The 27,271-nt window shown below is 51.9% G+C and overlaps 2 protein-coding genes across 4 annotated transcripts in view; one reads left to right on the plus strand and one right to left on the minus strand.

Moving 5' to 3' along the window:
* The window catches only part of LOC142246685 (ERI1 exoribonuclease 2-like), a 26,360-nt gene extending 21,903 nt beyond the window's left edge, over positions 1-4,457 (minus strand). Inside the window, 1 exon segment of the mRNA XM_075319751.1 lies at positions 4,334-4,457. Within this exon segment, the coding sequence (XP_075175866.1) occupies positions 4,334-4,457 (124 nt within the window).
* Positions 2,996-27,271, plus strand: part of LOC142246135 (RNA exonuclease 5-like) — an 86,127-nt gene continuing 61,851 nt past the window's right edge. For 2 of the 3 annotated variants that reach the window (XM_075319156.1, XM_075319155.1), the window contains exons 1-3: positions 2,996-3,081; positions 4,382-4,508; positions 5,997-6,085. The gene's annotated coding sequence lies outside the window, so the exon portion shown is untranslated. The remainder of the gene's footprint in view (positions 3,082-4,381; positions 4,509-5,996; positions 6,086-27,271) is intronic. The other variant, XM_075319158.1, reaches the window with a different exon arrangement.

The raw sequence follows: 27,271 nt of genomic DNA on the forward strand, positions 1-27,271 counted from the left end.
AGGAATATAAGGGGTGCATACTACTATATGGAGGAATATAAGGGGTGTATTATACTATATGAAGGAATATAAGGGGTGCATAATACTATATGGAGGAATATAAGGGGTGCATAATACTATATGAAGTATCCCTTATACATGGAGGACTATGGAGCTGCATAATCCAATATGAAGGAACTATGGGGTGCATTATAATACATATAGGACTTAGGAGGTTGCATTATATGGAGGACTAATAGAGTTACCTTATACATGGATTATAGGGGTGCATTATATATGGAGGATTATAGGGCTGCATAATACAATATGAAGCACTATGGGGATGCGTTATAATACATATAGGATTATGGGGGCTGCATTATATGAGGACTAATGGCGTTACCTTATACATGGACCATAGGGCTGCATTAGAATACACTAAGGACTATGGGGTGAATAATACAATACACTGTGTGCAGAATTATTAGGCAAATTAGTATTTTGATCACATGATACTTTGTATACACGTTATCCTACTCCAAGCTGTATAGGCTTGAGAGCCAACTACCAATTAAGTAAATCAGGTGCATCTCTGTAATGAGGAGAGTGTGGTGTAATGACATCAACACCCTATATAAGGTGTGCTTAATTATTAGGCAACTTCCTTTCCTTTGACAAAATGGACCAAAATAGAGATTTTGACGGGCTCTGAAAAGTCAAAAATTGTGAGATGTCTTGCAGAGGGATGCAGCAGTCTTGAAATTGCCAAACTTTTGAAGCGTGATCACCGAACAATCAAGTGTTTCATGGCAAATAGCCAACAGGGTCGCAAGAAGCGTGTGGGGCAAAAAACAAAAAAGGTGCAAAATAACTGCCCATGAATTGAGGAAAATCAAGCGTGAAGCTGCCAAGATGCCATTTGCCACAAGTTTGGCCATATTTCAGAGCTGCAACGTTACTGGAGTATCAAAAAGCACAAGGTGAGCCATACTCAGGGACATGGCCAAGGTAAGGAAGGCTGAAAAACCACCACCTCTGAACAAGAAACATAAGATAAAACGTCAAGACTGGGTCAAGAAATATCTTAATGATTTTTCAAAGGTTTTATGGACTGATAAAATGAGAGTGACTCTTGATGGGCCAGATGGATGGGCCAGAGGCTGGATCAGTAAAGGGCAGAGAGCTCCACTCCGACTCAGACGCCAGCAAGGTGGAGGTGGGGTACTGGTATGGGCTGGGATCATCAAAGATGAACTTGTGGGACCTTTTCGGGTTGAGGATGGAGTGAAGCTCAACTCCCAGACCTACTGCCAGTTTCTGGAAGACAACTTCTTCAAGCAGTGGTACAGGAAGAAGTCGGTATTGTTCAAGAAAAACATGAGTTTCATGCAGGACAATGCTCCATCACATGCATCCAACTATTCCACAGCGTGGCTGGCCAGTAAAGTTCTAAAAGATGAAAAAATAATGACATGGCCCCCTTGTTCACCTGATCTGAACCCCATAGAGAACCTGTGGTCCCTCATAAATGTGAGATCTACAGGGAGGGAAAACAGTACACCTCTCGGAACAGTGTCTGGAGGCTGTGGTGGCTGCTGCACGCATTGTGGATCGTAAACAGATCAAGCAACTGACACACTGTATGGATGGTAGGCTGTTGAGTGTCATCAGAAAGAAAGGGGGCTATATTGGGCACTAATTTTTTGGGGTTTGTTTTTGCATGTCAGAAATGTTTATTTCTAAATTTTCTGCACTTATATTGGTTTACCTGGTAAAAATAAACAAGTGAGATGGGAATATATTTGGTTTTTATTAAGTTGCCTAATAATCCTGCACAGTAATAGTTACCTGCACAAACAGATATCCTCCTAAGATAGCCAAATCTAAAAAACCCCACTCCAAATTCCAAAAATATTAAGCTTTGATATTTATGAGTATTTGGGGTTGATTGAGAGATTGATTGAGTGCTGCTCATCCTGTGCAGCGTCCCGCCCTTCCCCTGCTTGTCAGGGCTGTGGGCGGGAGGAAGAAAGACTAGGCCGCAAAAAGCCGGGGACTCGAGTAATAAACGCGGCCGCCGTAAAAGCGCGGCCGCGCGGAAGTCCCCGGCGCACTACAAGTCCCAGCCGCGCCTCAGTGTCAAAACATGGCGGCGGCGGTCAGCGCGGTAGTCTCCCTACATAAACACACTCAGCGATGCTGAGTGTGTAATGGCACGGCTGCCGGCGTCCTGAGAGAGGAGGGAGCCGTGGGCGTGACCCTTAGAAAGTGCGGGAACTGGTGCCTCACAGTGCACAGTGAGGGGAGTGGAGTATGCAAAGCATGCTCCAGCCCTCACTGCAGGGGCAGGTCCTAATTTTGCACTGGGGCCCATCGAACTCTAGTTACACCACTGCTCAGTACAGAGATGACTAGATCACAGTTGTTGCACTGAGCTTCATGATTTCTGGGCACTGTACTGTCATTAACCCCTTCCCGACCCTTGACGCACTATATGCGTCATGAAAGTTTGTGCCTTCCCGACCTTTGACGCACCGTATGCGTCATGGCGGGTTTCCGTTCCTGCAGCGTTGGTGACCGGTGGGGGGGGGGTGCTTTGCCCCCCCCCGTGGCTAAGATCGCTCTGATTGGCTGTTGAAAGTGTCACTTTCACTTTCACATTCAATCAGATTGACTGTAATATTTCACCAATGAAACTTGGTGAAATACTACAATCCAGCCATAGCTAAGATTGCTCTGATTGGCTGTTGAAAGTGTCACTTTCACTTTCACATTCAATCAGATTGACTGTAATATTTCACCAATGAAACTTGGTGAAATACTACATTCCAGCCATGGCTGATGATGCAATATCATCTGCCATTGGCTGGAGCTGGGAGAGCTCCGTGTAATGCCCCCCCCCCCATCTGATTGGAGCTAGCGTCCATGTGACGCTATCCCTCCAATCAGATGTGGAGGAGCGATGTGACCGGTGGGTGCCCTCCCCCTTCAGCTTCATCCTCCTGACCGTAGTAGAGGGTGAAGACGGAGGTCCCCTGCTGCCGGCGCCATCTTGATCAACTCGCTGCCAGGATCTGCCGCCACCGATCACTGCGCTGCCAGGTAAGATATGCTCCCTTCTGCTGTCCTCCGCTCCCCCTCATCGTCCGATTCCACCCCCCCCCTCGTCCGATGCCACCCCCCACCCCTGTGATCCCTCACAGCTCTGCTTGTGACATCCTCCTGCCAGGATTACTGTGATGACCCCTGCTGCTGCGGTTGCGTCTAGTTCAGAGTTGATTTTTTGTGCTCCTCTGATCTAGCTGCTTCAGTAGTGAGCCGGCTATATCGGAGTTGATTTTTTGAGGCCTCATTTTTTCCACTCTGATCTAGCCGGCTCACTGCTGAAGTGTCTAGATCAGAGTGGGTTTTTTGTGGTCCTCATTTTTTCCACTCTGATCTAGCCGGCTCACTACTGAAGTGACTAGATCAGAGTTGATTTCTTGAGGCCTCGCTGTAGTCACATGTTTTTGGTCACCTCATTTTATCCACTCCGTTCTCGCTGCTTCACCAGTGAGGTGGCTAGATCAGAGTGGATTTTTTGATGATCTCTGTGATCTTTTCTCCATACAGCACAGTTCAGTTTCTACAGCGGGGGCTGGAATCAGATTTATAATTGGAATGATTTCATGGTTTTATTTATTAAACTGTTATATTTATTTTTTCCAAAGGGCAAATTTTTATTTTCATTATTATAGCTTACATTTTATTATTGCTTTTTACAATATAAATAATTCCACACAGCGCTGATTGTTCAGTTTTGCTGGAATTTTAATTTTACCGTATTTCCACGAGTCGTGGCCGCAGGACTGACATTGAAAGAGTGGGCGGAGCCTCACAAGGAAAAACGGAACCGCGCAGCTGACAGTCTTCATAACTTACCATATTGGATCAGAGTGGATTTTTTGAGGATCTCTCTGTAGCCTTCATTCTGTACAGTTTGGTACTGAGGTGACTGAAATTCAGTTTTTTGAAGAGTGGGAGGAGCCTCACGGCGAAAAACGTAACAGAGCGCAGCCGAGAAAGTGCTTATAATTTCACACATTGTCTCGTAATGGATTTTTTGAGGATCTCATTTTAGCCACTACATTATGTACATTTGGTACTGAGGTGACTGGAATGGATTTTTTCGAAGAGTGGGAGGAGCCTCAAAGCAAAAAACGTAACAGAGCGCAGCTGAAAGTCCTCATAATATCCACATTGTGTCGTAGTGGTTTTTTTGAGGACCTCATTTTAGCAACTACATTATGTACATTTGTATTCAAGAATCCATCAATCAGTAACTAGAGGATGAGGAGCCACATGCCGGGAATACATCGGCTCTTGACTCTCTTTGATGCCATTTTCTGTGTGTCCTCTGTAGCTGGTGCACCGTCCATCATCAGAAGCGTCTTCGAGGAGTCTTGGTGGTCGTGCTTCAGGATCTTGCTCAGCATCATTTCTACCAGTATTATTCACACTTCCGTTCTCTCAGGAGATTATTCAGACACGTAAGTAGAGTAATACACACTGGGAGAGCCGCGTCCGGGAAAGTTACTGCAGATTTGGCAGGTCTCAGACATAAAGGCAGTGGCTCGGCTACTAACATAAGCAATAAAAATGCAGCTACATGACATAGATGGGGTGGAATAGACATGGTTTAGATGGTGTGTTATATTCTGGCATTGAGCACTTCCATGTGAGAAGCCCATGGCATTACAGCCCCACACCTGAGACGTGTCTATGATCGGCGGGTGCTGTCCTCATGTCCTGGTCATTAGAATAGGAGTGTATCACATGATGGGATTAGGTAAGCAGTATCTAATCTATGTACAATAATGTGTGACAGCGCTCCATCCACTTCTATGGGAGCACTAGTGTAATGTGTGACCCTATTTTGTTCACTTATATGGGAGCAGTGCTCTAATATGAGACAGTGTTCCATCCACATCTATGGGATCAATAGTGCAATCTGTGACCCTGCTCTTGCACTTCTACGGGAGCAGTGGTGTAATGTGAGACAGCACTCCATCCACTTCTATGGAAGCAGTGGTGTAACCTGTGACCCTGCTCCATCAACTTCTATGGAAGCAGTGGTGTAATATGTGACACCACTCCATACACTTCTATGGGGGAAGTAGTGTAATGTGTGACACTTCTCTGTCCATTTCTATGGAAGCAGTGGTGTAATGTGTGACCCCCCGCTCCGTTCACTTTTGAGAGCAGTGGTGTAAGGTGTGACCCTGCTCCATCCCCTTCTATGAAAGCAGTGGTGTAATGTGTGACACCACTCCATACACTTCTATGGGGGCAGTAGTGTAATATGTGACACCACTCCATACACTTCTGTGGGGGCAGTAGTGTAATGTGTGACACTTCTCTGCCCATTTCTATGGGAGCAGTGGTGTAATATGTGACTTTGTTCCGTCCACTTCTATGGGGGCAGTGGTGTAATATGTGACCTTGGCACAGTGGTGTAATGTTACACTGCTCCTGCACTTCTATGGGAGTCAGTGCTATGTCAGTGTAGCCTCCTGCAGAGGTTGTACAGTGATATAGCAGAGCGGAGTCAGTGTTTAGAGCACAGCGTTGTGATGATGACACTGCTGCACTCTGTACTCCAGTCACACAGGAGTCCAGTCTCCTCCTGTCACCGCACGCTGTGAACACTGAGCGGTCACGGGGAAGTGAAGCTCATAGAATATTTACGGGCTTTATAAGAATGGCGCCGGTCTCCTGCCGCAGCGCAGGGGGTGCCCAAGTCACAGCAGGAGGCAGCTACAGCGCAGGGTGCCCAATCACAGCAGGAGGCAGCTACAGCGCAGGATCCTATATACAGCGGCTGCCGTATTTGAGATGTGTAAGTGTCGTGCCTCTTTCTGTGCAAATCAGGATAATGTGAGGGTTTTTTTAACTTAGTTTTTACATTTTTCTAACTTTATTTTTACATATTATTACAGCACATAATTTAATGTTTTTTTCCCTTTTATTATTTTCAGGATCACCCAACACAGAAAATTACATCCGCACCAACTGCACGGGGGAACCTACGAACAGCAGCCCTCTGTTTGGTCTGGATTGTGAAATGGCACGTATATAAGAGACCGTATGTCTGACGTGGCAACCAATAAAGCTGTGCATACCAAAAAGATAGTGTACCTCCCCACCCCCATCATCCACAAACACACATCCCCATCATGAGAGAGGCAAGACGCAGTCAGATGTGCCTGACAGCAGAGCAAAGGATCGGGCATGCTGAAACCCAACATGTCTGATCCTTTTTTAGGGAATCTCTTTTACATCCTTTATTTTCGGTGGATATATTTCTAATACATCAATTTTGGTTTGATAGGACAAAGTGTAAATTTAAAGGGGTGGTTCACCCATTTTTTTTATTTTCCCAATGAGTGTCACTTACCATTGTATGCATCTTCTCCATTGGCTTGTATTTCCAGTTCTGGCACTGAGCGGCGCTATCCTGCACGCTCAGTGCCTGTCACATGACCCCCCTGGAGCTGTGGCCGCCAGCATCCTCTGACGTCCCGGCATTTCCGGGCTCTCAAACTGGACGGGTATGTCAGAGGATGCCGGCGCCACTCACACTGATTGACTGGGCTGTGGGCGGTGACTACCGCTCGTCACAGCCCAGCATCGAGGGGAGGATCCGGAGGACGCCAGTGTGGGGCGGTGAAGGCTGAGCGCGCCGCTTACCATCCGTCAGCTGTGGGAGGTATGGGCTCCAGTGTGGAGTACAGGGGGGGGGTTCCTCCACTGAAATTCCCCCTGTCACGCAAGTATGTGATCACACTGTCCACCCGCCCACTGTGCTCAGCTGTCAGGAGAGCGGGTGGTGTCGGCAGTGTGATCATATACTCCTACCAGCAGCACAGGTGACCGGACGCTGCATGGGACCAATCTGCTCCACTCTGTCACCTGCACAAGTCCCAGAGTGGAGACAGTGACATGCTCTGCTCTGACACAGTGTGCTGCATGTCACTATCTGTCTCCACTCTGGGACTTGTTGTGCAGGTGACCGGATGATACATGTCACTAACTGCCCCACTCTGACTTCTGCTGCATAGTACCAACTGTATACACTCTCACCTGCACAACAAGTCCCAGAGTGCATACAGTTAGTGACATGCAGCACACTGTGTCAGAGCAGAGCATGTCACTGTCTCCACTCTGGGACTTGTGCAGGTGACCGGATGCTACATGTCACTGTCTCCACTCTGTGACCTTCTGCTGCATAGTACCAACTGTATAAAAACAAAAAAGTGAGCCGGAGTATGAGATGGTATACATGGAACTTGTGAGACCATGTTCACACTGGCCATGAGACTAAGAGAAACCAAGGAAAAAAAAAAGTACCAACTGTATACACTCTCACCTGCACAAGTCTCAGTGGGGCAGTTATTGACATGTATCATCCGGTCACCTGCACAAGTCCCAGAGTGGAGACAGTTAGTGACATGTAGCATCCGGTCACCTGCACAACAAGTCCCATAGTGGAGACAGTTAGTGACATGTAGCATCTGGTCACCTGCACAACAAGTCCCATAGTGGAGACAGTTAGTGACATGTAGCATCCGGTCACCTGCACAACAAGTCCCAGAGTGGAGACAGGTAGTGACATGTAGCATCCGGTCACCTGCACAACAAGTCCCAGAGTGGAGACAGTGACATGCTCTGCTCTGACACATAGTGTGCTGCATGTCACTGTATCCACTCTGGGACTTGTTGTGCAGGTGACCGGATGATACATGTCACTAACTGCCCCACTCTGAGACTTGTTCAGGTGAGAGTGTATACAGTTGGAACAATGCAGCAGAAGTCACAGAGTGGAGCAAGTTAGTGACATGTATCATCCGGTCACCTGCACAACAAGTCCCAGAGTGGATACAGTGACATGCAGCACACTATGTGTCAGAGCAGAGCATGTCACCAACTTGCTCTGCTCTGTCACCTGCGGTGCTGCATGTCACCAACTAAGGGTAAGTTCACACAGTGCGTTTTTCGTGGCGTTTTTGCACGTTTTTCGGGTGCGTTTTTGCTCAGAAAACTGCATGACTTTGCTTCCCCAGCAAAGTCTGAGTTTTCATTTTTGCTATCTGCACACAGCATTTTTTTCAGCTGCGTTTTTGCGGTGCCCCCAAAAACGCAGCATGTCAATTATTTCTTCGGCGCTCCATTGGGAGACCCAGACGATTGACGATTGGGTGTATAGCACTGCCTCCGGAGGCCACACAAAGCATTACACTAAAAAGTGTAAGGCCCCTCCCCTTCTGGCTATACACCCCCCGTGGGATCACGGGCTGCTCAGTTTTCAAGCTTTGTGCGAAGGAGGTCAGACATCCACGCATAGCTCCACTGTTTAGTCAGCAGTAGCTGCTGACTATATCGGATGGAAGAAAAGAGGGCCCATATAGGGCCCCCAGCATGCTCCCTTCTCACCCCACTTGCGGTTTGTAAGGTTGAGGTACCCATTGCGGGTACAGAGGCTGGAGCCCACATGCTGCTTTCCTTCCCCATCCCCCTGAGGGGCTCTGAGGAAGTGGGATCTTACCGGCCCCCAAGCCTGAGGCCGGGCTCCATCCACAGACCCAGAGAACCTGCTGGATACGGAGCTGGGTACCGTTCAGGGACAAGGCCCTGCAACTTTCAGGTACTCTGTGTCCCCGTATGGACAGGCACGCACACGCCAGACTTGCTGGGTGTGCTAGTGCGCCGGGGACAGTAGCGCTGCGCGCTGGGGTTACAGTCACTGCAGCTTAGCTGAGTGACTTTATGTGTTGGGAACTACCGCGCCGGCCGCTCTGGGAGCGGCGGCGCGGCTGGGACTTGTAGTGCGCCGGGGACTTAGCGCCGACCGTGCTTTTACGACGGCGGCGCTTACAAATCTAGTCCCCGGCTTTTGCGGCCTAGCTCCGCTTCGTTCCCGCCCCCACCCTGTCAATCAGGGAAGGGGACAGACGCTGTGCAATCGTCAGCGCCGAGGGCTGGAGCCTTATTTACATGCTCCAGCCCTCTCACTGGACACAGTGGGACGCAGGTTTCCCGCACTTTGTCTGCACACGCCCAGGGCCCGCCCCCCCTCCACAGGACGCCGGCAGCCATTCCTGCATGCAGTCTGGCTGGAGGACGGACACAGGCTCTGGGAGACCCAGACTAGGGATTTCTGGCGACCACACACCCGCGTTTAGCGGGCGGTAAGCAGCACATCAGTGCTGGCCCCACTAGTGCCACAGTGTTATATTGGTGTACTTTTTCCTGTACCAGATATATATATATATATATACTGCACTGCACGGTCGCTTCTTGGCTGTATACCCTATATTGCTCTGAGGAGACAACAACATGTCATCCACAAAACGCAAGGGTGCCAAGGCACAGGCTGCATACACTGCTTGTACAGCATGTGGGGCTAATCTACCGGCAGGCTCCAACGACTCCCATTGTGTGCAATGTTCAGTCCCAGTGGCACTTCGTCAGCCAGAGCCTATGGTGGTAGTGGCCCAGGCAGGGACGCCTGTGAACCCTGCCCCGGTGACGGGGACAGAATTTGCAGTCTTTGCTGATAAAATGTCTGTGACTATGACAAAAATCCTGGAGACCTTGCAGTCCAGGCCGGTTGCTCAGACCATGGACACTGCTGTGTCTATGCTCCCCGGTCCCCCTCAGTTGGAACTAATCCGTACTTCAGGGGGGTCCCATGCATCACAGGCTGAAGGCTCTGACTCAGATGACAGTCCCAGGCCGCCTAAGCGAGCTCGCTGGGAGAGACCCTCCACGTCATCACGCGGGTCAGGGTCTCAGCGAGAAGGGTCTCTATATGATGACACAGAGGTGGGTGATCAGGAGTCTAGTCCTGACACCGCACTCAATCTGGATACGCCAGATGGTGACGCAATGGTAAATGACCTTATAGCGGCCATCAATAGGCTGTTGGATATTTCTCCCCCAGCCCCTTCAGCAGAGGAGGCAGCTGCCCAGCAGGAGAAATTCCATTTCCTGTATCCCAAGCGTAAATTGAGTACTTTTCTGGACCACTCTGACTTCAGAGAATCAATCCAGAAACACCATGCTTATCCGGACAAGCGTTTCTCCAAACGTCTTAAGGATACACGTTATCCCTTTCCCCCTGACGTGGTCAAACGCTGGACCCAGTGTCCAAAAGTGGACCCCCCAATATCCAGGCTTGCAGCTAGATCCATAGTTGCAGTGGAGGATGGGGCTTCACTTAAAGATGCCAATGACAGACAGATGGACCTTTGGTTGAAATCTGTCTATGAAGCTATCGGCGCGTCGTTTGCTCCAGCATTCGCGGCCGTGTGGGCGCTCCAAGCTATTTCAGCTGGTCTGGCACAGGTGGACTCTCTCATACGTCCAGCAGTGCCGCAAGTGGCGTCCTTAACTACGCAAATGTCTGCGTTTGCGACCTACGCTATCAATGCGGTACTGGACTCTACGAGCCGTACCTCAATGGCATCCGCCAACTCTGTGGTTTTGCGCAGAGCCTTGTGGTTAAAAGAATGGAAAGCAGATTCTGCTTCTAAAAAATGTTTAACCAGCTTGCCATTATCTGGAGACAGACTGTTTGGTGAGCAATTGGCGGAAATCATTAAACAGTCCAAAGGTAAGGACTCTTCCTTACCCCAGCCCAGATCAAGCAAACCTCAATAGAGGAAGTGGCAGTCGAAGTTTCGGTCCTTTCGAGGCTCGGGCAAGCCCCAATTCTCCTCGTCCAAAGGGACTCAGAAAGAGCAAAGGAGCTCTGATTCCTGGCGGGCTCACTCACGCCCCAAGAAAGCAACCGGAGGAACCGCTTCCAAGGCGGCTGCCTCATGACTTTCGGCCTCCTCCCTCCGCATCCTCGGTCGGTGGCAGGCTCTCCCGCTTTTGCGACATTTGGCTGCCACAGGTCAAGGACCGGTGGGTAACAGACATTTTGTCTCACGGGTACAGGATAGAGTTCAGTTCTCGTCCTCCGCCTCGGTTCTTCAGAACTTCCCCACATCCCGACCGAGCAGATGCCCTTCTGCAGGCGGTGGATTCTCTAAGAGCAGAAGGAGTGGTGGTCCCTGTTCCTCTTCGGGAACAAGGACAAGGTTTTTACTCCAATCTCTTTGTGGTGCCAAAAAAGGACGGCTCATTCCGTCCTGTTCTGGACCTAAAACTGCTCAACAAGCATGTGAACGCCAGGCGGTTCCGGATGGAATCCCTCCGCTCAGTCATTGCCTCAATGTCTCAAGGAGATTTCCTAGCATCAATAGACATCAAAGATGCTTATCTCCACGTGCCGATTGCTACAGAGCACCAACGCTTTCTACGCTTCGTGATAGGAGACGACCATCTTCAGTTCGTAGCTCTGCCATTTGGTCTGGCGACAGCCCCACGGGTGTTCACCAAGGTCATGGCGGCAGTGGTAGCAGTCTTGCACTCTCAGGGACACTCTGTGATCCCTTACTTGGACGATCTACTTGTCAAAGCACCCTCTCAAGAGGCATGCCAAATCAGCCTGAATGTTGCACTGGAGACTCTCCAGACGTTCGGGTGGGTCATCAACTTCTCAAAGTCAAATCTGGCACCGACCCAATCACTAACGTATCTTGGCATGGAGTTTCATACTCTCTCAGCGATAGTGAAGCTTCCGCTGGACAAGCAGCGGTCACTACAGACTGGGGTGCAGGCTCTCCTTCAAAGTCAGTCGCACTCCTTAAGACGCCTCATGCACTTCCTAGGGAAGATGGTGGCGGCAATGGAGGCAGTTCCGTTTGCGCAGTTTCATCTGCGCCCACTTCAATGGGACATTCTCCGCCAATGGGACGGGAAGTCAACATCCCTGGACAGGAAAGTCTCCCTTTCCCAGACGGCCAAGGACTCTCTGCAGTGGTGGCTTCTTCCCACCTCATTATCACAGGGAAGATCCTTCCTACCACCATCCTGGGCGGTGGTCACGACAGACGCGAGTCTGTCAGGGTGGGGAGCAGTTTTTCTCCACCACAGGGCTCAGGGTACGTGGACTCAGCAGGAGTCCACCCTTCAGATCAATGTTCTGGAAATCAGAGCAGTGTATCTTGCCCTACTAGCTTTCCAGCAGTGGCTGGAAGGAAGGCAGATCCGAATTCAGTAGGACAACTCCACAGCGGTGGCATACATCAACCACCAAGGTGGGACACGCAGCCGGCAAGCCTTCCAGGAAGTCCGGCGGATCCTGATGTGGGTGGAGGACAGAGCATCCACCATATCCGCAGTTCACATCCCGGGCGTAGAAAACTGGGAAGCAGACTTCCTCAGTCGCCAGGGCATGGACGCAGGGGAATGGTCCCTTCACCCGGACGTGTTTCAGGAAATCTGTCACCGCTGGGGGGTGCCGGACGTCGACCTAATGGCGTCTCGGCACAACAACAAAGTTCCGGCCTTCATGGCGCGGTCTCGCGATCAAAGAGCTCTGGCGGCAGACGCCCTAGTGCAAGATTGGTCGCAGTTCCGGCTCCCTTATGTGTTTCCACCTCTGGCACTCTTGCCCAGAGTGCTACGCAAGATCAGATCCGATTGCAGCCGCGTCATACTCGTCGCCCCAGACTGGCCGAGGAGGGCGTGGTATCCGGATCTGTGGCATCTCACGGTCGGCCAACCGTGGGCACTACCAGACCGACCAGACTTACTGTCCCAAGGGCCGTTTTTCCATCGGAATTCTGCGGCCCTGAACCTGACTGTGTGGCCATTGAATCCTGGATCCTAGCGTCTTCAGGATTATCCCAAGGGGTTGTTGCCACCATGAGACAGGCTAGGAAGTCCACGTCTGCTAAGATCTACCATAGAACGTGGAGGATTTTCTTATCCTGGTGCTCTGCACAAGGAGTATCCCCCTGGCCTTTCCAGTTACCTAATCTTCTTTCCTTCCTGCAAGCTGGGTTGGAAAAGGGCTTGTCGCTCGGCTCCCTTAAAGGGCAAGTCTCGGCACTATCCGTGTTTTTTCAGAAGCGTCTAGCACGACTTTCTAAAGTGCGTACGTTCCTGCAGGGCGTTTGTCATATCGTCCCTCCGTACAGGCGGCCATTAGATCCATGGGATCTAAACAGGGTACTAGTTGCTCTCCAAAAGCCGCCCTTCGAGCCTCTGAAGGATGTTTCACTTTCGCGACTCTCACAGAAAGTGGCCTTTCTGGTAGCGGTCACGTCTCTTCGGAGAGTGTCTGAGCTAGCAGCGCTGTCATCCAAGGCTCCCTTCCTGGTGTTCCACCAGGACAAGGTAGTGCTGCGCCCCATTCAGGAGTTTCTCCCTAAGGTAGTATCCTCTTTTCATCTTAATCAGGATATCTCCTTGCCTTCCTTTTGTCCTCATCCAGTTCATCGGTATGAAAAGGATTTGCATTTGTTAGATCTGGTGAGAGCACTCAGAATCTACATTTCCCGCACGGCACCCATGCGCCGCTCGGATGCACTCTTTGTCCTTGTCGCTGGTAAGCGCAAAGGGTCGCAGGCTTCCAAAGCCACCCTTGCTCGATGGATCAAAGAACCAATTCTTGAAGCCTACCGTTCTGCGGGGCTTCCAGTTCCGTCAGGGCTGAAGGCCCACTCAACCAGAGCCGTGGGTGCGTCCTGGGCTTTACGACACCAGGCTACGGCTCAACAGGTGTGCCAGGCAGCTACCTGGTCGAGTCTGCACACTTTCACCAAACATTATCAGGTGCATACCTATGCTTCGGCGGATGCCAGCCTAGGTAGAAGAGTCCTGCAGGCGGCAGTTGCCTCCCCGTAGGGGAGGGCTGTCTTTGCAGCTCTAACATGAGGTATTTCTTTACCCACCCAGGGACTGCTTTTGGACGTCCCAATCGTCTGGGTCTCCCAATGGAGCGCCGAAGAAGAAGGGAATTTTGTTACTTACCGTAAATTCCTTTTCTTCTAGCTCCTATTGGGAGACCCAGCACCCGCCCTGTTGTCCTTCGGGATTTTTGTTTTTTTCGGGTACACATGTTGTTCATGTTGAACGGTTTGCAGTTCTCCGACGTTGCTTCGGAGTGAATTTGTTTAAACCAGTTATTGGCTTTCCTCCTTCTTGCTTTGGCACTAAAACTGAGCAGCCCGTGATCCCACGGGGGGTGTATAGCCAGAAGGGGAGGGGCCTTACACTTTTTAGTGTAATGCTTTGTGTGGCCTCCGGAGGCAGTGCTATACACCCAATCGTCAATCGTCTGGGTCTCCCAATAGGAGCTAGAAGAAAAGGAATTTACGGTAAGTAACAAAATTCCCTTCTTTTGTGTTTTTTCACTGCGTTTTCCACCCATTGAGTTGAATGAGATGTTCAAAAACGCAATGAAAAACACAATTTGCAAATATAGCTGTGTTTTAGTGCGTTTCTATGACTAAAAACACAGCTATAAACGTAAGGGGTGGGTAGTAAAGTGACGTGTACAGGAAGAGGATTCCTTCTGTCATTAAACACAGAAGCGTGAATCCTCCCGGTACCGTCACCGCCGCTTCCATCTCCCGTCCGGTGCCATGTCAGCTCCCGTGCGGCGCAATGTACGGGCAGGAGATGGAGGCAGCTGCTAAATCAAAAGTGAACAATAGAAAAAAAAAATTTCTTCAGCGCTCTATTGGGAGACCCAGACGATTGGGGTATAGCTACTGCCCTCTGGAGGCCACACAAAGCACTACATCAAAAGTGCAAGGCCCCTCCCCCTCTGGCTATACCCCCCCCCGTGGTATCACGGGTTCTCCAGTTTTAGCTTTGTGTGCGAAGGAGGTCAGACATTCCATGCATAGCTCCACAGATTTTAGTCAGCAGTAGCTGCTGACTGTTTCGGATGGAAGAAAAGAGGACACATATAGTGTCCCCAGCATGCTCCCTTCTCACCCCTGGATGGTGTTGTAAGGTTGAGGTACCTATTGCTGGTACAGGGCTGGAGCCTGACATGCTGTTTTCCTTCCACATCCCCTTGTAGGGCTCTGTGGAAGTGGGATCCTGCCGGCCTCTCAGCTCTGATGCCGGGCTCCATCCACAGACCCATTAGAACCTGATGGAGACGGAGCAGGAGTACGATCAGGGACAGGCCCTGCATCATACAGGTACTCTGTGTCCCCGGCAGGCACAGACACACTCCGGGCTGGCTGGGTGTTGTAGTGCGCCGGGGACCGCAACGTGGAGTTGGTGTCCCTACAGATTACTGGGGGATTGTTTGTGTTTGGGAACGCAGCGCCGACCCCCTCTGGACCGGGCGGCGCTGCTGTGACTTGTGGTGCGCCGGGGATCCGCCGTCCGCGCTTTTACGGCGGCGGCGGTTATAAATTTAGTCCCCGGCTTTTTGGGCCTAGGACGCCGGCAGCTCCGTTTCGTTCCCGCCCCCACCCTGTCATTCAGGGTAGGGGAGAGACGCTGTTCGCTAGCAGCGACGAGGGCTGGAGCCTGATTTACATGCTCCAGCCCTCTCACTTGGCACAGAGGGAAGCAGGCTTCCCGCTCTTGGCCAGGAACGCCCAGGGCCCGCCCCCCTTCCTCTCTCGAGACGCCGGCAGCCATTACATGCATGCCTGGCTGGAGGAAGGACGCAAGGCTCTGGGAGACCTGGACTAGGGGCTATCTGGCGACCACACACCCGCTTTTTAAGCGGGCGGTAAGCGATTTTTCTGTGCTGGTCCCTCTAGTGCCTCACTGTGTATCAGTGTACTGGGTACAGATATATAGATATTGTATTTCTTGCACTGTGAGGTGCGCTTCTGGCTGCATATCCCAGATCGCTCTGTGGAAGCAGCAACATGTCATCCTCAAAACGCAAGGCGGCCAAGGCAAAAAGGGCTGTGTATACTGCGTGTGCTGCATGTGGGGCTAATCTACCAGCAGGCTCCGATGACCCCCATTGTGTGCAATGCTCCGACCCGGTGCTGCTTCGCCAGCCGGAGTCGGGAGAGGTAGCGACCCAGGCTGAGACGCTTGTAAGTTCTGCCCCGGTGACAGGGACGGACTTTGCAGTTTTTGCAGATAATATGTCTGTATCTATGGCAAAAATCCTTGAAACCTTGCAATCTATGCATGGGGCTCAGTCTCTGGGCACGGCGAGGCCTCTGTCCTCAGGTCCCCCTTACTTGGAATGTATCCAGCCCACAGGGGGGTCCCCGGCTTCACAGGCCGAGGATTATGACTCAGATGATGGCCCCAGCCACCCTAAGCGAGCTCGCTGGGAAAGACCCTCGACGTCTTCACACTGCTCAGGGTCTCAGCGCAATCAGTCTCCCTGTGATGTGTCTGATGAGAGTGATCAGGAATCCACTCCTGGAACCCCTCTCAACCTGGATACCCCGGATGGGGATGCCATGGTAAACGACCTTATCTCAGCCATCAATAGGCTGTTGGATATTTCTCCCCCAGCCCCTTCAGCAGAAGAGGCGGCTGCGGAGCAGGAAAAGTTTCGTTTCCTTTATCCCAAGCGTAAATTGAGTGCTTTGTTAGATCACTCTGACTTCAGAGAATCAATCCAGAAGCACGACGCTCACCCAGAAAGGCGTTTCTCTAAACGATCTAAAGATACGCGTTTCCCTTTCCCCCCTGAGGTGGTCAAGCGCTGGACACAGTGTCCAAAGGTAGACCCCCCGATTTCCAAACTTGCAGCTAGATCCATAGTTGCAGTGGAGGATGGCGCTTCACTTAAAGATGCCAATGACAGACAGATGGACCTTTGGTTAAAATCTGTCTATGAAGCTATCGGCGCGTCGTTTGCTCCGGCATTCGCAGCCGTATGGGCACTCCAGGCTATTTCAGCTGGCTTAGCAAAAGTGGATGCTATCATGCATCCAGCAGTGCCGCAAGTGGCGCACCTTACCACGCAGATGTCGGCGTTTGCGTCTTACGCTATCAATGCGGTCCTAGAATCTACCAGTCGCACCTCAATGGCGTCCGCCAATTCGGTAGTTTTGCGCAGAGCCTTGTGGTTAAAGGACTGGAAAGCAGATGCTGGTTCCAAAAAATGTTTAACCAGTTTGCCTTTGTCTAGAGATAGACTGTTTGGCGAGCCATTGGCTGACATCATTAAGCAGTCCAAGGGTAAAGACTCCTCTTTACCACAACCCAGAACATCCAAACCTCAGCAGAAAAAGTGGCAGCAGAGGTTTCAGTCCTTTCGAGGTTCGGGCAAGACACCATTTACCTCGTCCAAAGGGACTCAGAGGACGCAAAGAAACTCAGATTCGTGGCGGACTCACACACGCCCCAAGAAAGCAAATGGAGGTACCGCTTCCAAAGCGGCTACCTCATGACTTCCAGCCCCCCCCCTCCGCATCGCCGGTCGGGGGCAGGCTCTCCCGCTTTTCCGGCATTTGGATGTCACAGGTCAAAGACCGGTGGGTGACGGACATTTTGTCTCGCGGGTACAGAATCGAGTTCAATTCTCGTCCTCCAGCTCGGTTCTTCAGAACCTCCCCACGTCCAGACCGAGCAGATGCTCTGCTGCAGGCGGTGGATTCCCTAAAAGCGGAAGGAGTGGTTATCCCAGTCCCTCCTCAGGAACAAGGGCAAGGGTTTTACTCCAATCTCTTTGTGGTTCCAAAAAAGGACGGCTCGTTCCGTCCTGTTCTGGACCTAAAACGGCTCAACAAACATGTGCACGCCAGGAGGTTCCGGATGGAAACCCTCCGCTCTGTCATTGCCTCAATGTCCAGAGGAGACTTCCTTGCCTCAATAGACATCAAAGATGCTTATCTCCACGTGCCAATTGCTACAGAACATCAACGTTTTCTACGTTTTGTGATAGGAGACGACCATTTTCAGTTCGTAGCTCTTCCATTTGGTCTGGCGACAGCCCCACGGGTCTTCACCAAGGTCATGGCGGCGGTGGTAGCAGTCTTGCACTCTCAGGGACACTCGGTGATCCCTTACCTAGACGACTTATTGGTCAAAGCTCCCTCTCAGGAGGCATGTCAGCACAGCCTGAATGCTACGCTGGAGACTCTACAGTCTTTCGGATGGATCATCAACTTTCCAAAGTCGATCCTATCACCGACTCAGTCACTAACGTATCTTGGCATGGAGTTTCATACTCTAGCAGCGATAGTGAAGCTTCCGCTGGACAAGCAGCGGTCACTACAGACAGGGGTGCAATCTCTTCTGCAGGGCCAGTTGCATCCCTTGCGGCGCCTCATGCATTTCCTAGGGAAGATGGTGGCAGCCATGGAAGCAGTTCCCTTTGCGCAGTTTCATCTGCGCCCACTTCAATGGGACATTCTCCGCCAATGGGACGGGAAGTCAACGTCCCTGGACAGGAAAGTCTCGCTTTCCCAGACGGCCAAAGACTCTCTACAATGGTGGCTCCTTCCCACCTCATTGTCTCAGGGAAGATCCTTCCTGCCCCCATCCTGGGCAGTAGTCACGACAGATGCGAGTCTGTCAGGGTGGGGAGCAGTATTTCTCCACCACAGGGCTCAGGGGACGTGGACTCCGCAGGAGTCCACCCTTCAGATCAATGTTCTGGAGATCAGAGCAGTGTATCTTGCTCTACTGGCCTTCCAACAGTGGCTGGAAGGAAAGCAGATCCGAATCCAATCGGACAACTCCACAGCGGTGGCATACATCAACCACCAAGGAGGGACGCGCAGTCGGCAAGCCTTCCAAGAAGTCCGGCGCATTCTAATGTGGGTGGAGGACAGAGCATCCACCATATCCGCGGTTCACATCCCAGGCGTAGAAAACTGGGAAGCAGACTTCCTCAGTCGCCAGGGCATGGACGCAGGGGAATGGTCCCTTCACCCGGACGTGTTTCAGGAAATCTGTCGCCGCTGGGGAGTGCCGGACGTCGACCTAATGGCATCCCGGCACAACAACAAGGTCCCGGCATTCATGGCGAGGTCGCGCGATCAAAGAGCTCTGGCGGCAGACGCCTTGGTTCAAGATTGGTCGCAGTTTCAGCTCCCATACGTGTTTCCGCCTCTGGCGCTCTTGCCCAGAGTGCTACGCAAGATCAGATCCGAGTGCAGCCGCGTCATACTCGTCGCTCCAGACTGGCCGAGGAGGTCGTGGTATCCGGATCTGTGGCATCTCACGATCGGTCGACCGTGGTCACTGCCAGACCGACCAGACTTACTGTCCCAAGGGCCGTTTTTCCATCAGAATTCTGCGGCCCTGAACCTGACTGTGTGGCCATTGAGTCCTGGATCCTAGCATCTGCTGGATTATCTCAGGGAGTCGTTGCCACAATGAGACAAGCTAGAAAGTCGAATTCGGCTAAGATCTACCACAGAACGTGGAAGATTTTCTTGTCCTGGTGCTCTGCTCAGGGAGTGTCTCCCTGGCCATTTGCATTGCCCAAGTTTCTTTCCTTCCTGCAATCGGGGTTAGAAAAGGGCTTGTCGCTCAGCTCCCTTAAAGGGCAAGTTTCGGCACTATCCGTGTTTTTTCAGAAGCGTCTAGCACGTCTTCCTAAGGTGCGCACGTTCCTGCAGGGGGTCTGTCATATTGTGCCCCCGTACAAGCGACCGTTAGATCCATGGGATCTGAACAGGGTACTAGTTGCTCTCCAGAAGCCGCCCTTCGAGCCTCTGAAGGAAGTTTCCTTTTCTCGGCTGTCGCAGAAAGTGGCGTTTCTTGTTGCGATCACATCGCTTCGGCGAGTGTCTGAGCTGGCAGCTCTGTCATCTAAGGCTCCCTTCCTGGTGTTCCACCAGGACAAGGTTGTGCTGCGCCCCATTCCGGAGTTTCTTCCTAAGGTCGTATCCTCTTTTCATCTTAATCAGGATATTTCCTTGCCTTCTTTTTGCCCTCATCCGGTTCACCGGTATGAAAAGGCCTTACGTTTGCTAGATCTGGTGAGAGCACTCAGAATCTACATTTCCCGCACGGCGCCCATACGCCGTGCCGATGCACTTTTCGTCCTTGTCGCTGGTCCGCGCAAGGGGTTGCAGGCTTCTAAAGCCACCCTGGCTCGATGGATCAAAGAACCAATTCTAGAGGCCTACCGTTCTGCGGGGCTTCCGGTTCCTTCAGGGCTAAAAGCCCACTCCACCAGAGCCGTGGGTGCGTCCTGGGCATTACGTCACCAGGCTTCGGCTCAACAGGTGTGCCAGGCAGCTACCTGGTCCAGTCTGCACACTTTCACCAAGCATTATCAGGTGCATACCTATGCTTCGGCGGATGCCAGCTTAGGTAGAAGAGTCCTGCAGGCGGCAGTGACACCCCCGTAGGGGAGGGCTGTTTTGCAGCTCTAACATGAGGTATTTATTTACCCACCCAGGGACAGCTTTTGGACGTCCCAATCGTCTGGGTCTCCCAATAGAGCGCTGAAGAAGAAGGGAATTTTGTTACTTACCGTAAATTCCTTTTCTTCTAGCTCTTATTGGGAGACCCAGCACCCGCCCTGTTGTCCTTCGGGATGTTTTTTTGTTGTTTGCGGGTACACATGTTGTTCATGTTGAACGGTTTTTCAGTTCTCCGATGTTATTCGGAGTTAATTTGTTTAAACCAGTTATTGGCTTCCTCCTTCTTGCTTTGGCACTAAAACTGGAGAACCCGTGATACCACGGGGGGGGGTATAGCCAGAGGGGGAGGGGCCTTGCACTTTTGATGTAGTGCTTTGTGTGGCCTCCAGAGGGCAGTAGCTATACCCCAATCGTCTGGGTCTCCCAATAAGAGCTAGAAGAAAAGGAATTTACGGTAAGTAACAAAATTCCCTTCGTCATACTCACCTGTCTGCAGTCTCCCGGTACCATGTCCGCTCCCAGCTCCTCTCCCAGGACCGCCGCTCCAGCTGTGTGCAGACTCTCCGGGCATGTCCGATGCCTGCAGGACCTGGCGCTGATCACCTGATGCGGTCACCTGACGCATCAGCTGATCGTAGTTTCGCGGTGACGCCATCTTTTTAGCGCCCGGCTGGTTATCAGCTGATGCCGTCAGAAGACTTCATCAGCTGATTACCGGCAGCGATCTGACGGGATCAGACTCCCGTCCGATCGCTCCAGGAGCTGTTGGTAATCAGCACACAAGTGAGTATTTTTTTTTTTTTTTCACTGATGCATCAGCTGATTGTATAACCGGCTTTTATACAATCAGCTGCTGTGTCGTGTGATTCATGTCCTTTAACCTGACATCATCTGATCGCATTGCCTTCCAGCAAACCGATCAGATGATATTGGATCCGGATTGGACAGCGCGGGACCCTTGACCCAGGATTACTGCGGAGGGGGGTTCTTTATTTCAATAAAGATGGAGTCACTAATTGTGTTGTGTTTTATTTCTAATAAAAATATTTCTTTTTCTTCAGCGCTCTATTGGGAGACCCAGACGATTGGGGTATAGCTACTGCCCTCTGGAGGCCACACAAAGCACTACACTAAAAGTGCAAGGCCCCTCCCTCTCTGGCTATACCCCCCCGTGGTATCACGGGTACTCCAGTTTTAGCTTTGTGTGCGAAGGAGGTCAGACATTCCATGCATAGCCGCACAGATTTTAGTCAGCAGTAGCTGCTGACTAGTTCGGATGGAAGAAAAGAGGACACATATAGTGTCCCCAGCATGCTCCCTTCTCACCCCTGGATGGTGTTGTAAGGTTGAGGTACCTATTGCTGGTACAGGGCTGGAGCCTGACATGCTGTTTTTCCTTCCACATCCCCTTGGGGGTTCTGTGGAAGTGGGATCCTGCCGGCCTCAAAGCTCTGTCGCCGGGCTCCATCCACAGACCCATCAGAACTTGATGGATACGGAGCAGGAGTACCATCAGGGACCGGGCCCTGCATCATACAGGTACTCTGTGTCCCCGGCAGGCACAGACACACTCCGGGCTGGCTGGGTGTTGTAGTGCGCCGGGGACCGTACACTGAGCTGGTGTTCCTACAGTCATCTGGGGGACTTTGTGTTCTGGGAACGCAGCGCCGACCCTCACTGGACCGGGCGGCGCTGCTGTGACTTGTGGTGCGCCGGGGATACGCCGACCGCGCTTTTACGGCGGCGGCGTTTATAACTCTAGTCCCCGGCTTTTGGGCCTAGGACGCCGGCAGCTCCGATCGTTCCCGCCCCCACCCTGTCAATCAGGGTAGGGGAGAGACGCTGTTTCACGGCAGCGAGGAGGGCTGGAGCCTGATTTACATGCTCCAGCCCTCACACTAGGCACAGAGGGAGCAGGCTTCCCGCTCTTGGTCAGGAACGCCCAGGGCCCGCCCCCCTTCTTCCCTCAGGACGCCGGCAGCCATTACATGCATGGCTGGCTGGAAGAAGGACGCAAGGCTCTGGGAGACCTAGACTGAGGGGCTTTGGAAGACCACACACCCGCTCTTTAGCGGGCGGTAAGCGGCTTTTCAGCTGGCCCCTCTAGTGCCTCAGTGTATGTTAGTGTATTGTGTCACTGGACATAGAGATTTATTGATTTCTTGCACTGTAAGGTCGCTTCCTGGCTGAATACCCCAGATCGCTCTGAGGAAGCAGCAGCATGTCATCCACAAGACGCAAAGCTGCCAAGGCTAGGGCTGTGTGCACTGTGTGTGCTGCTTGTGGGACTGCTCTACCAGCAGGTTCCAAAGACCCCCATTGTGTGCAATGCTCAGATCCGGTGCTGCTTCGCCAGCCGGAGTCAGGAGAGATAGTGACCCAGGCTGAGACGCCTGTAAGTCCTGCCCCGGTGTCAGGGTCAGACTTTGCAGTTTTTGCGGTTAATATGTCGGTGACTATGGCAAAAATCCTGGAAACTTTGCAATCCATGCCTGGGGCTCAGTCTATGGACACGGCGAGGTCTATGTCCTCTAACCCTCCGCAGTTGGATTTAATCCAGACTGCAAGGGGGTCCCCGGCCTCTCAGGATGAGTATGATGACTCAGATGATTGCCCCAGCCACCCCAAGCGGGCTCGCTGGGAAAGACCCTCAACGTCATCACACTGCTCAGGGTCTCAGCGCAATCAGTCTCCCTGTGATGTGTCTGAAGAGAGTGATCAGGAGTCTAATCCTGGAACCCCTCTCAATCTGGATACCCCGGATGGGGACGCCATGGTAAACGATCTTATCTCAGCCATCAATAGGCTGTTAGATATTTCTCCCCCAACCCCTTCAGCAGAAGAGGCAGCGGCAGAGCAGGAGAAATTTCGTTTCCTCTATCCCAAGCGTAAATTAAGTGCTCTGTTGGATCACTCTGACTTCAGAGAATCAATCCAGAAACACGATGCTCATCCAGAAAAGCGTTTCTCTAAACGTTCTAAGGATACACGTTATCCTTTCCCCCCTGAGGTGGTCAAGCGCTGGACCCAGTGTCCAAAGGTGGATCCCCCGATTTCCAAACTTGCAGCTAGATCCATAGTTGCAGTGGAAGATGGCGCTTCACTTAAAGATGCCAATGACAGACAGATGGACCTTTGGTTAAAATCTGTCTATGAAGCTATCGGCGCGTCGTTTGCTCCAGCATTCGCAGCCGTATGGGCGCTACAAGCTATTTCAGCTGGTTTAGCGAAAGTGGATGCTATCTTACATCCAGCGGTGCCGCAAGTGGCGTCCCTTACCTCGCAGATGTCCGCGTTTGCGTCTTACGCTATCAATGCGGTCCTAGAATCTACCAGCCGCACCTCAATGGCGTCTGCCAATTCGGTAGTTTTGCGCAGGGCACTGTGGTTAAAGGACTGGAAAGCAGATGCTGGTTCCAAAAAATGTTTAACCAGCTTGCCTTTGTCTAGAGAAAGACTGTTTGGCGAGCCATTGGCTGACATCATTAAACAGTCCAAGGGTAAAGACTCCTCTTTACCCCAGCCCAGATCAAGCAAACCTCAGCAGAGAAAGTGGCAGCAGAAGTTTCAGTCCTTTCGAGGTTCGGGCAAAACACAATTCTCCTCGTCCAAAGGGACTCAGAGGACGCAAAGAAACTCAGATTCCTGGAGGGCTCATTCACGCCCCAAGAAAGCAAATGGAGGAACCGCTTCCAAAGCGGCTACCTCATGACTTCCAGTCCCCTCCCTCCGCATCTCCGGTCGGGGGCAGGCTCTCCCGCTTTTACGACACTTGGATGTCACAGGTCAAAGACCGGTGGGTGACGGACATTTTGTCGCGCGGGTACAGAATCGAGTTCAGTTCTCGTCCTCCAGCTCGGTTCTTCAGAACCTCCCCACACCCAGACCGTGTAGATGTCCTGCGGCAGGCGGTGGACTCCCTAAGAGCGGAGGGAGTAGTGGTTCCTGTACCGTTTCAGGAACAAGGGAGAGGGTTTTACTCCAATCTCTTTGTGGTGCCAAAAAAGGACGGCTCATTCCGTCCTGTTCTGGACCTAAAACTGCTCAACAAACATGTACACGCCAGACGGTTCCGGATGGAAACCCTCCGTTCTGTCATTGCCTCAATGTCTCAAGGAGACTTCCTTGCCTCAATAGACATCAAGGATGCTTATCTCCACGTGCCAATTGCTACAGAACATCAACGTTTTCTACGTTTTGTGATAGGAGACGACCATTTTCAGTTCGTAGCTCTGCCATTTGGTCTGGCGACAGCCCCACGGGTCTTCACCAAGGTCATGGCGGCGGTGGTAGCAGTCTTGCACTCTCAGGGACACTCGGTGATCCCTTACCTAGACGATCTACTTGTCAAGGCACCCTCTCAAGAGGCATGCCAACTCAGTCTACAGGCTACGCTGGAGACTCTCCAGACTTTTGGATGGATCATCAACTTTCCAAAGTCAAATCTGTCACCGACACAGTCACTAACGTATCTTGGCATGGAGTTTCATACTCGAGCAGCGAGAGTGAAGCTTCCGCTAAACAAGCAGCGGTCCCTACAGACAGGGGTGCAATCGCTCCTTCAGGGCCAGTCGCACCCCTTACGGCGCCTCATGCACTTCCTAGGGAAGATGGTGGCAGCCATGGAAGCAGTTCCCTTTGCGCAGTTTCATCTGCGTCCACTTCAATGGGACATTCTCCGCCAATGGGACGGGAAGACGACTTCCCTAGACAGGAAAGTCTCTCTTTCCCAGACGGCCAAGGACTCTCTGCAATGGTGGCTCCTTCCCACCTCATTGTCTCAGGGAAGATCCTTCCTGCCCCCATCCTGGGCAGTAGTCACGACAGATGCGAGTCTGTCGGGGTGGGGAGCAGTGTTTCTACACCACAGGGCTCAGGGGACGTGGACTCAGCAGGAGTCCACCCTTCAGATCAATGTTCTGGAAATCAGGGCAGTGTATCTTGCCCTACTGGCCTTCCAACAGTGGCTGGAAGGAAAGCAGATCCGAATCCAATCGGACAACTCCACAGCGGTGGCATACATCAACCACCAAGGAGGGACGCGCAGCCGGCAAGCCTTTCAGGAAGTCCGGCGCATTCTGAATTGGGTGGAGGACACAGCATCCACCATATCCGCGGTTCACATCCCGGGCGTAGAAAACTGGGAAGCAGACTTCCTCAGTCGCCAGGGCATGGACGCAGGGGAATGGTCCCTTCACCCGGACGTGTTTCAGGAAATCTGTCGCCGATGGGGAGTGCCGGACGTCGACCTAATGGCGTCTCGGCACAACAACAAGGTCCCGGCATTCATGGCGCGGTCGCGAGATCAAAGAGCGCTGGCGGCAGACGCCTTGGTGCAAGATTGGTCGCACTTCCGCCTCCCATATGTATTCCCGCCTCTGGCACTCTTGCCCAGAGTACTACGCAAGATCAGATCCGATTGCAGCCGCATCATACTCGTCGCCCCAGACTGGCCGAGGAGATCGTGGTATCCGGATCTGTGGCATCTCACGGTCGGCCGACCGTGGTCGCTTCCAGACCGTCCAGACCTGCTGTCTCAAGGGCCGTTTTTCCATCAGAATTCTGCGGCCCTGAACCTGACTGTGTGGCCATTGAGTCCTGGATCCTATCGTCAACAGGATTATCCCAGGGAGTGGTAGCCACAATGAGACAAGCTAGGAAGTCAACTTCTGCTAAGATCTACCACAGAACGTGGAAGATTTTCTTAACCTGGTGCTCTGCTCAGGGAGTGTCTCCCTGGCCATTTGCATTGCCCATTTTTCTATCTTTCCTGCAATCAGGGTTGGAAAAGGGCTTGTCGCTCGGCTCCCTTAAAGGGCAAGTCTCGGCACTATCCGTGTTTTTTCAGAAGCGTCTAGCACGTCTTCCTAAGGTGCGCACGTTCCTGCAGGGGGTCTGTCATATTGTGCCCCCGTACAAGCGGCCGTTGGATCCATGGGATCTGAACAGGGTACTAGTGGCTCTCCAGAAGCCGCCCTTCGAGCCTCTCAAAGAAGTTTCTTTTTCTCGCCTGTCACAGAAAGTGGCGTTTCTTGTTGCGATCACATCGCTTCGGCGAGTGTCTGAGCTGGCTGCTCTGTCATCCAAGGCTCCCTTCTTGGTGTTCCACCAGGACAAGGTTGTGCTGCGCCCCATTCCGGAGTTTCTCCCTAAGGTCGTATCCTCGTTTCATCTTAATCAGGATATATCATTGCCTTCCTTTTATCCTCATCCGGTTCACCGGTATGAAAGGGACTTGCGTTTGCTAGATCTGGTGAGAGCACTCAGGATCTACATTTCCCGCACGGCGCCCATGCGCCGTTCCGATGCACTTTTTGTCCTTGTCGCCGGTCCGCGCAAGGGGTTGCAGGCTTCTAAAGCCACCTTGGCTCGATGGATCAAAGAACCAATTATAGAGGCCTACCGTTCTGCTGGGCTTCCGGTTCCTTCAGGGCTAAAAGCCCACTCAACCAGAGCCGTAGGTGCGTCCTGGGCATTACGGCACCAGGCTTCGGCTCAACAGGTGTGTCAGGCGGCTACCTGGTCGAGTCTGCACACGTTCACCAAGCATTATCAGGTGCATACCTATGCTTCGGCGGATGCCAGCTTAGGTAGAAGAGTCCTGCAGGCGGCAGTGACATCCCCGTAGGGGGGGGCTGTTTTGCAGCTCTAACATGAGGTATTTCTTTACCCACCCAGGGACAGCTTTTGGACGTCCCAATCGTCTGGGTCTCCCAATAGAGCGCTGAAGAAGAAGGGAATTTTGTTACTTACCGTAAATTCCTTTTCTTCTAGCTCTTATTGGGAGACCCAGCACCCGCCCTGTTGTCCTTCGGGATTGTTTTTTGCTGTTTGCGGGTACACATGTTGTTCATGTTGAACGGTTTTTCAGTTCTCCGATGTTACTCGGAGTTAATTTGTTTAAACCAGTTGTTGGCTTCCTCCTTCTTGCTTTGGCACTAAAACTGGAGTACCCGTGATACCACGGGGGGGTATAGCCAGAGAGGGAGGGGCCTTGCACTTTTAGTGTAGTGCTTTGTGTGGCCTCCAGAGGGCAGTAGCTATACCCCAATCGTCTGGGTCTCCCAATAAGAGCTAGAAGAAAAGGA

This window comes from Anomaloglossus baeobatrachus, chromosome 7 (assembly GCF_048569485.1).
Source record: "Anomaloglossus baeobatrachus isolate aAnoBae1 chromosome 7, aAnoBae1.hap1, whole genome shotgun sequence".
Taxonomy (NCBI): Eukaryota; Metazoa; Chordata; class Amphibia; order Anura; family Aromobatidae; genus Anomaloglossus; species Anomaloglossus baeobatrachus.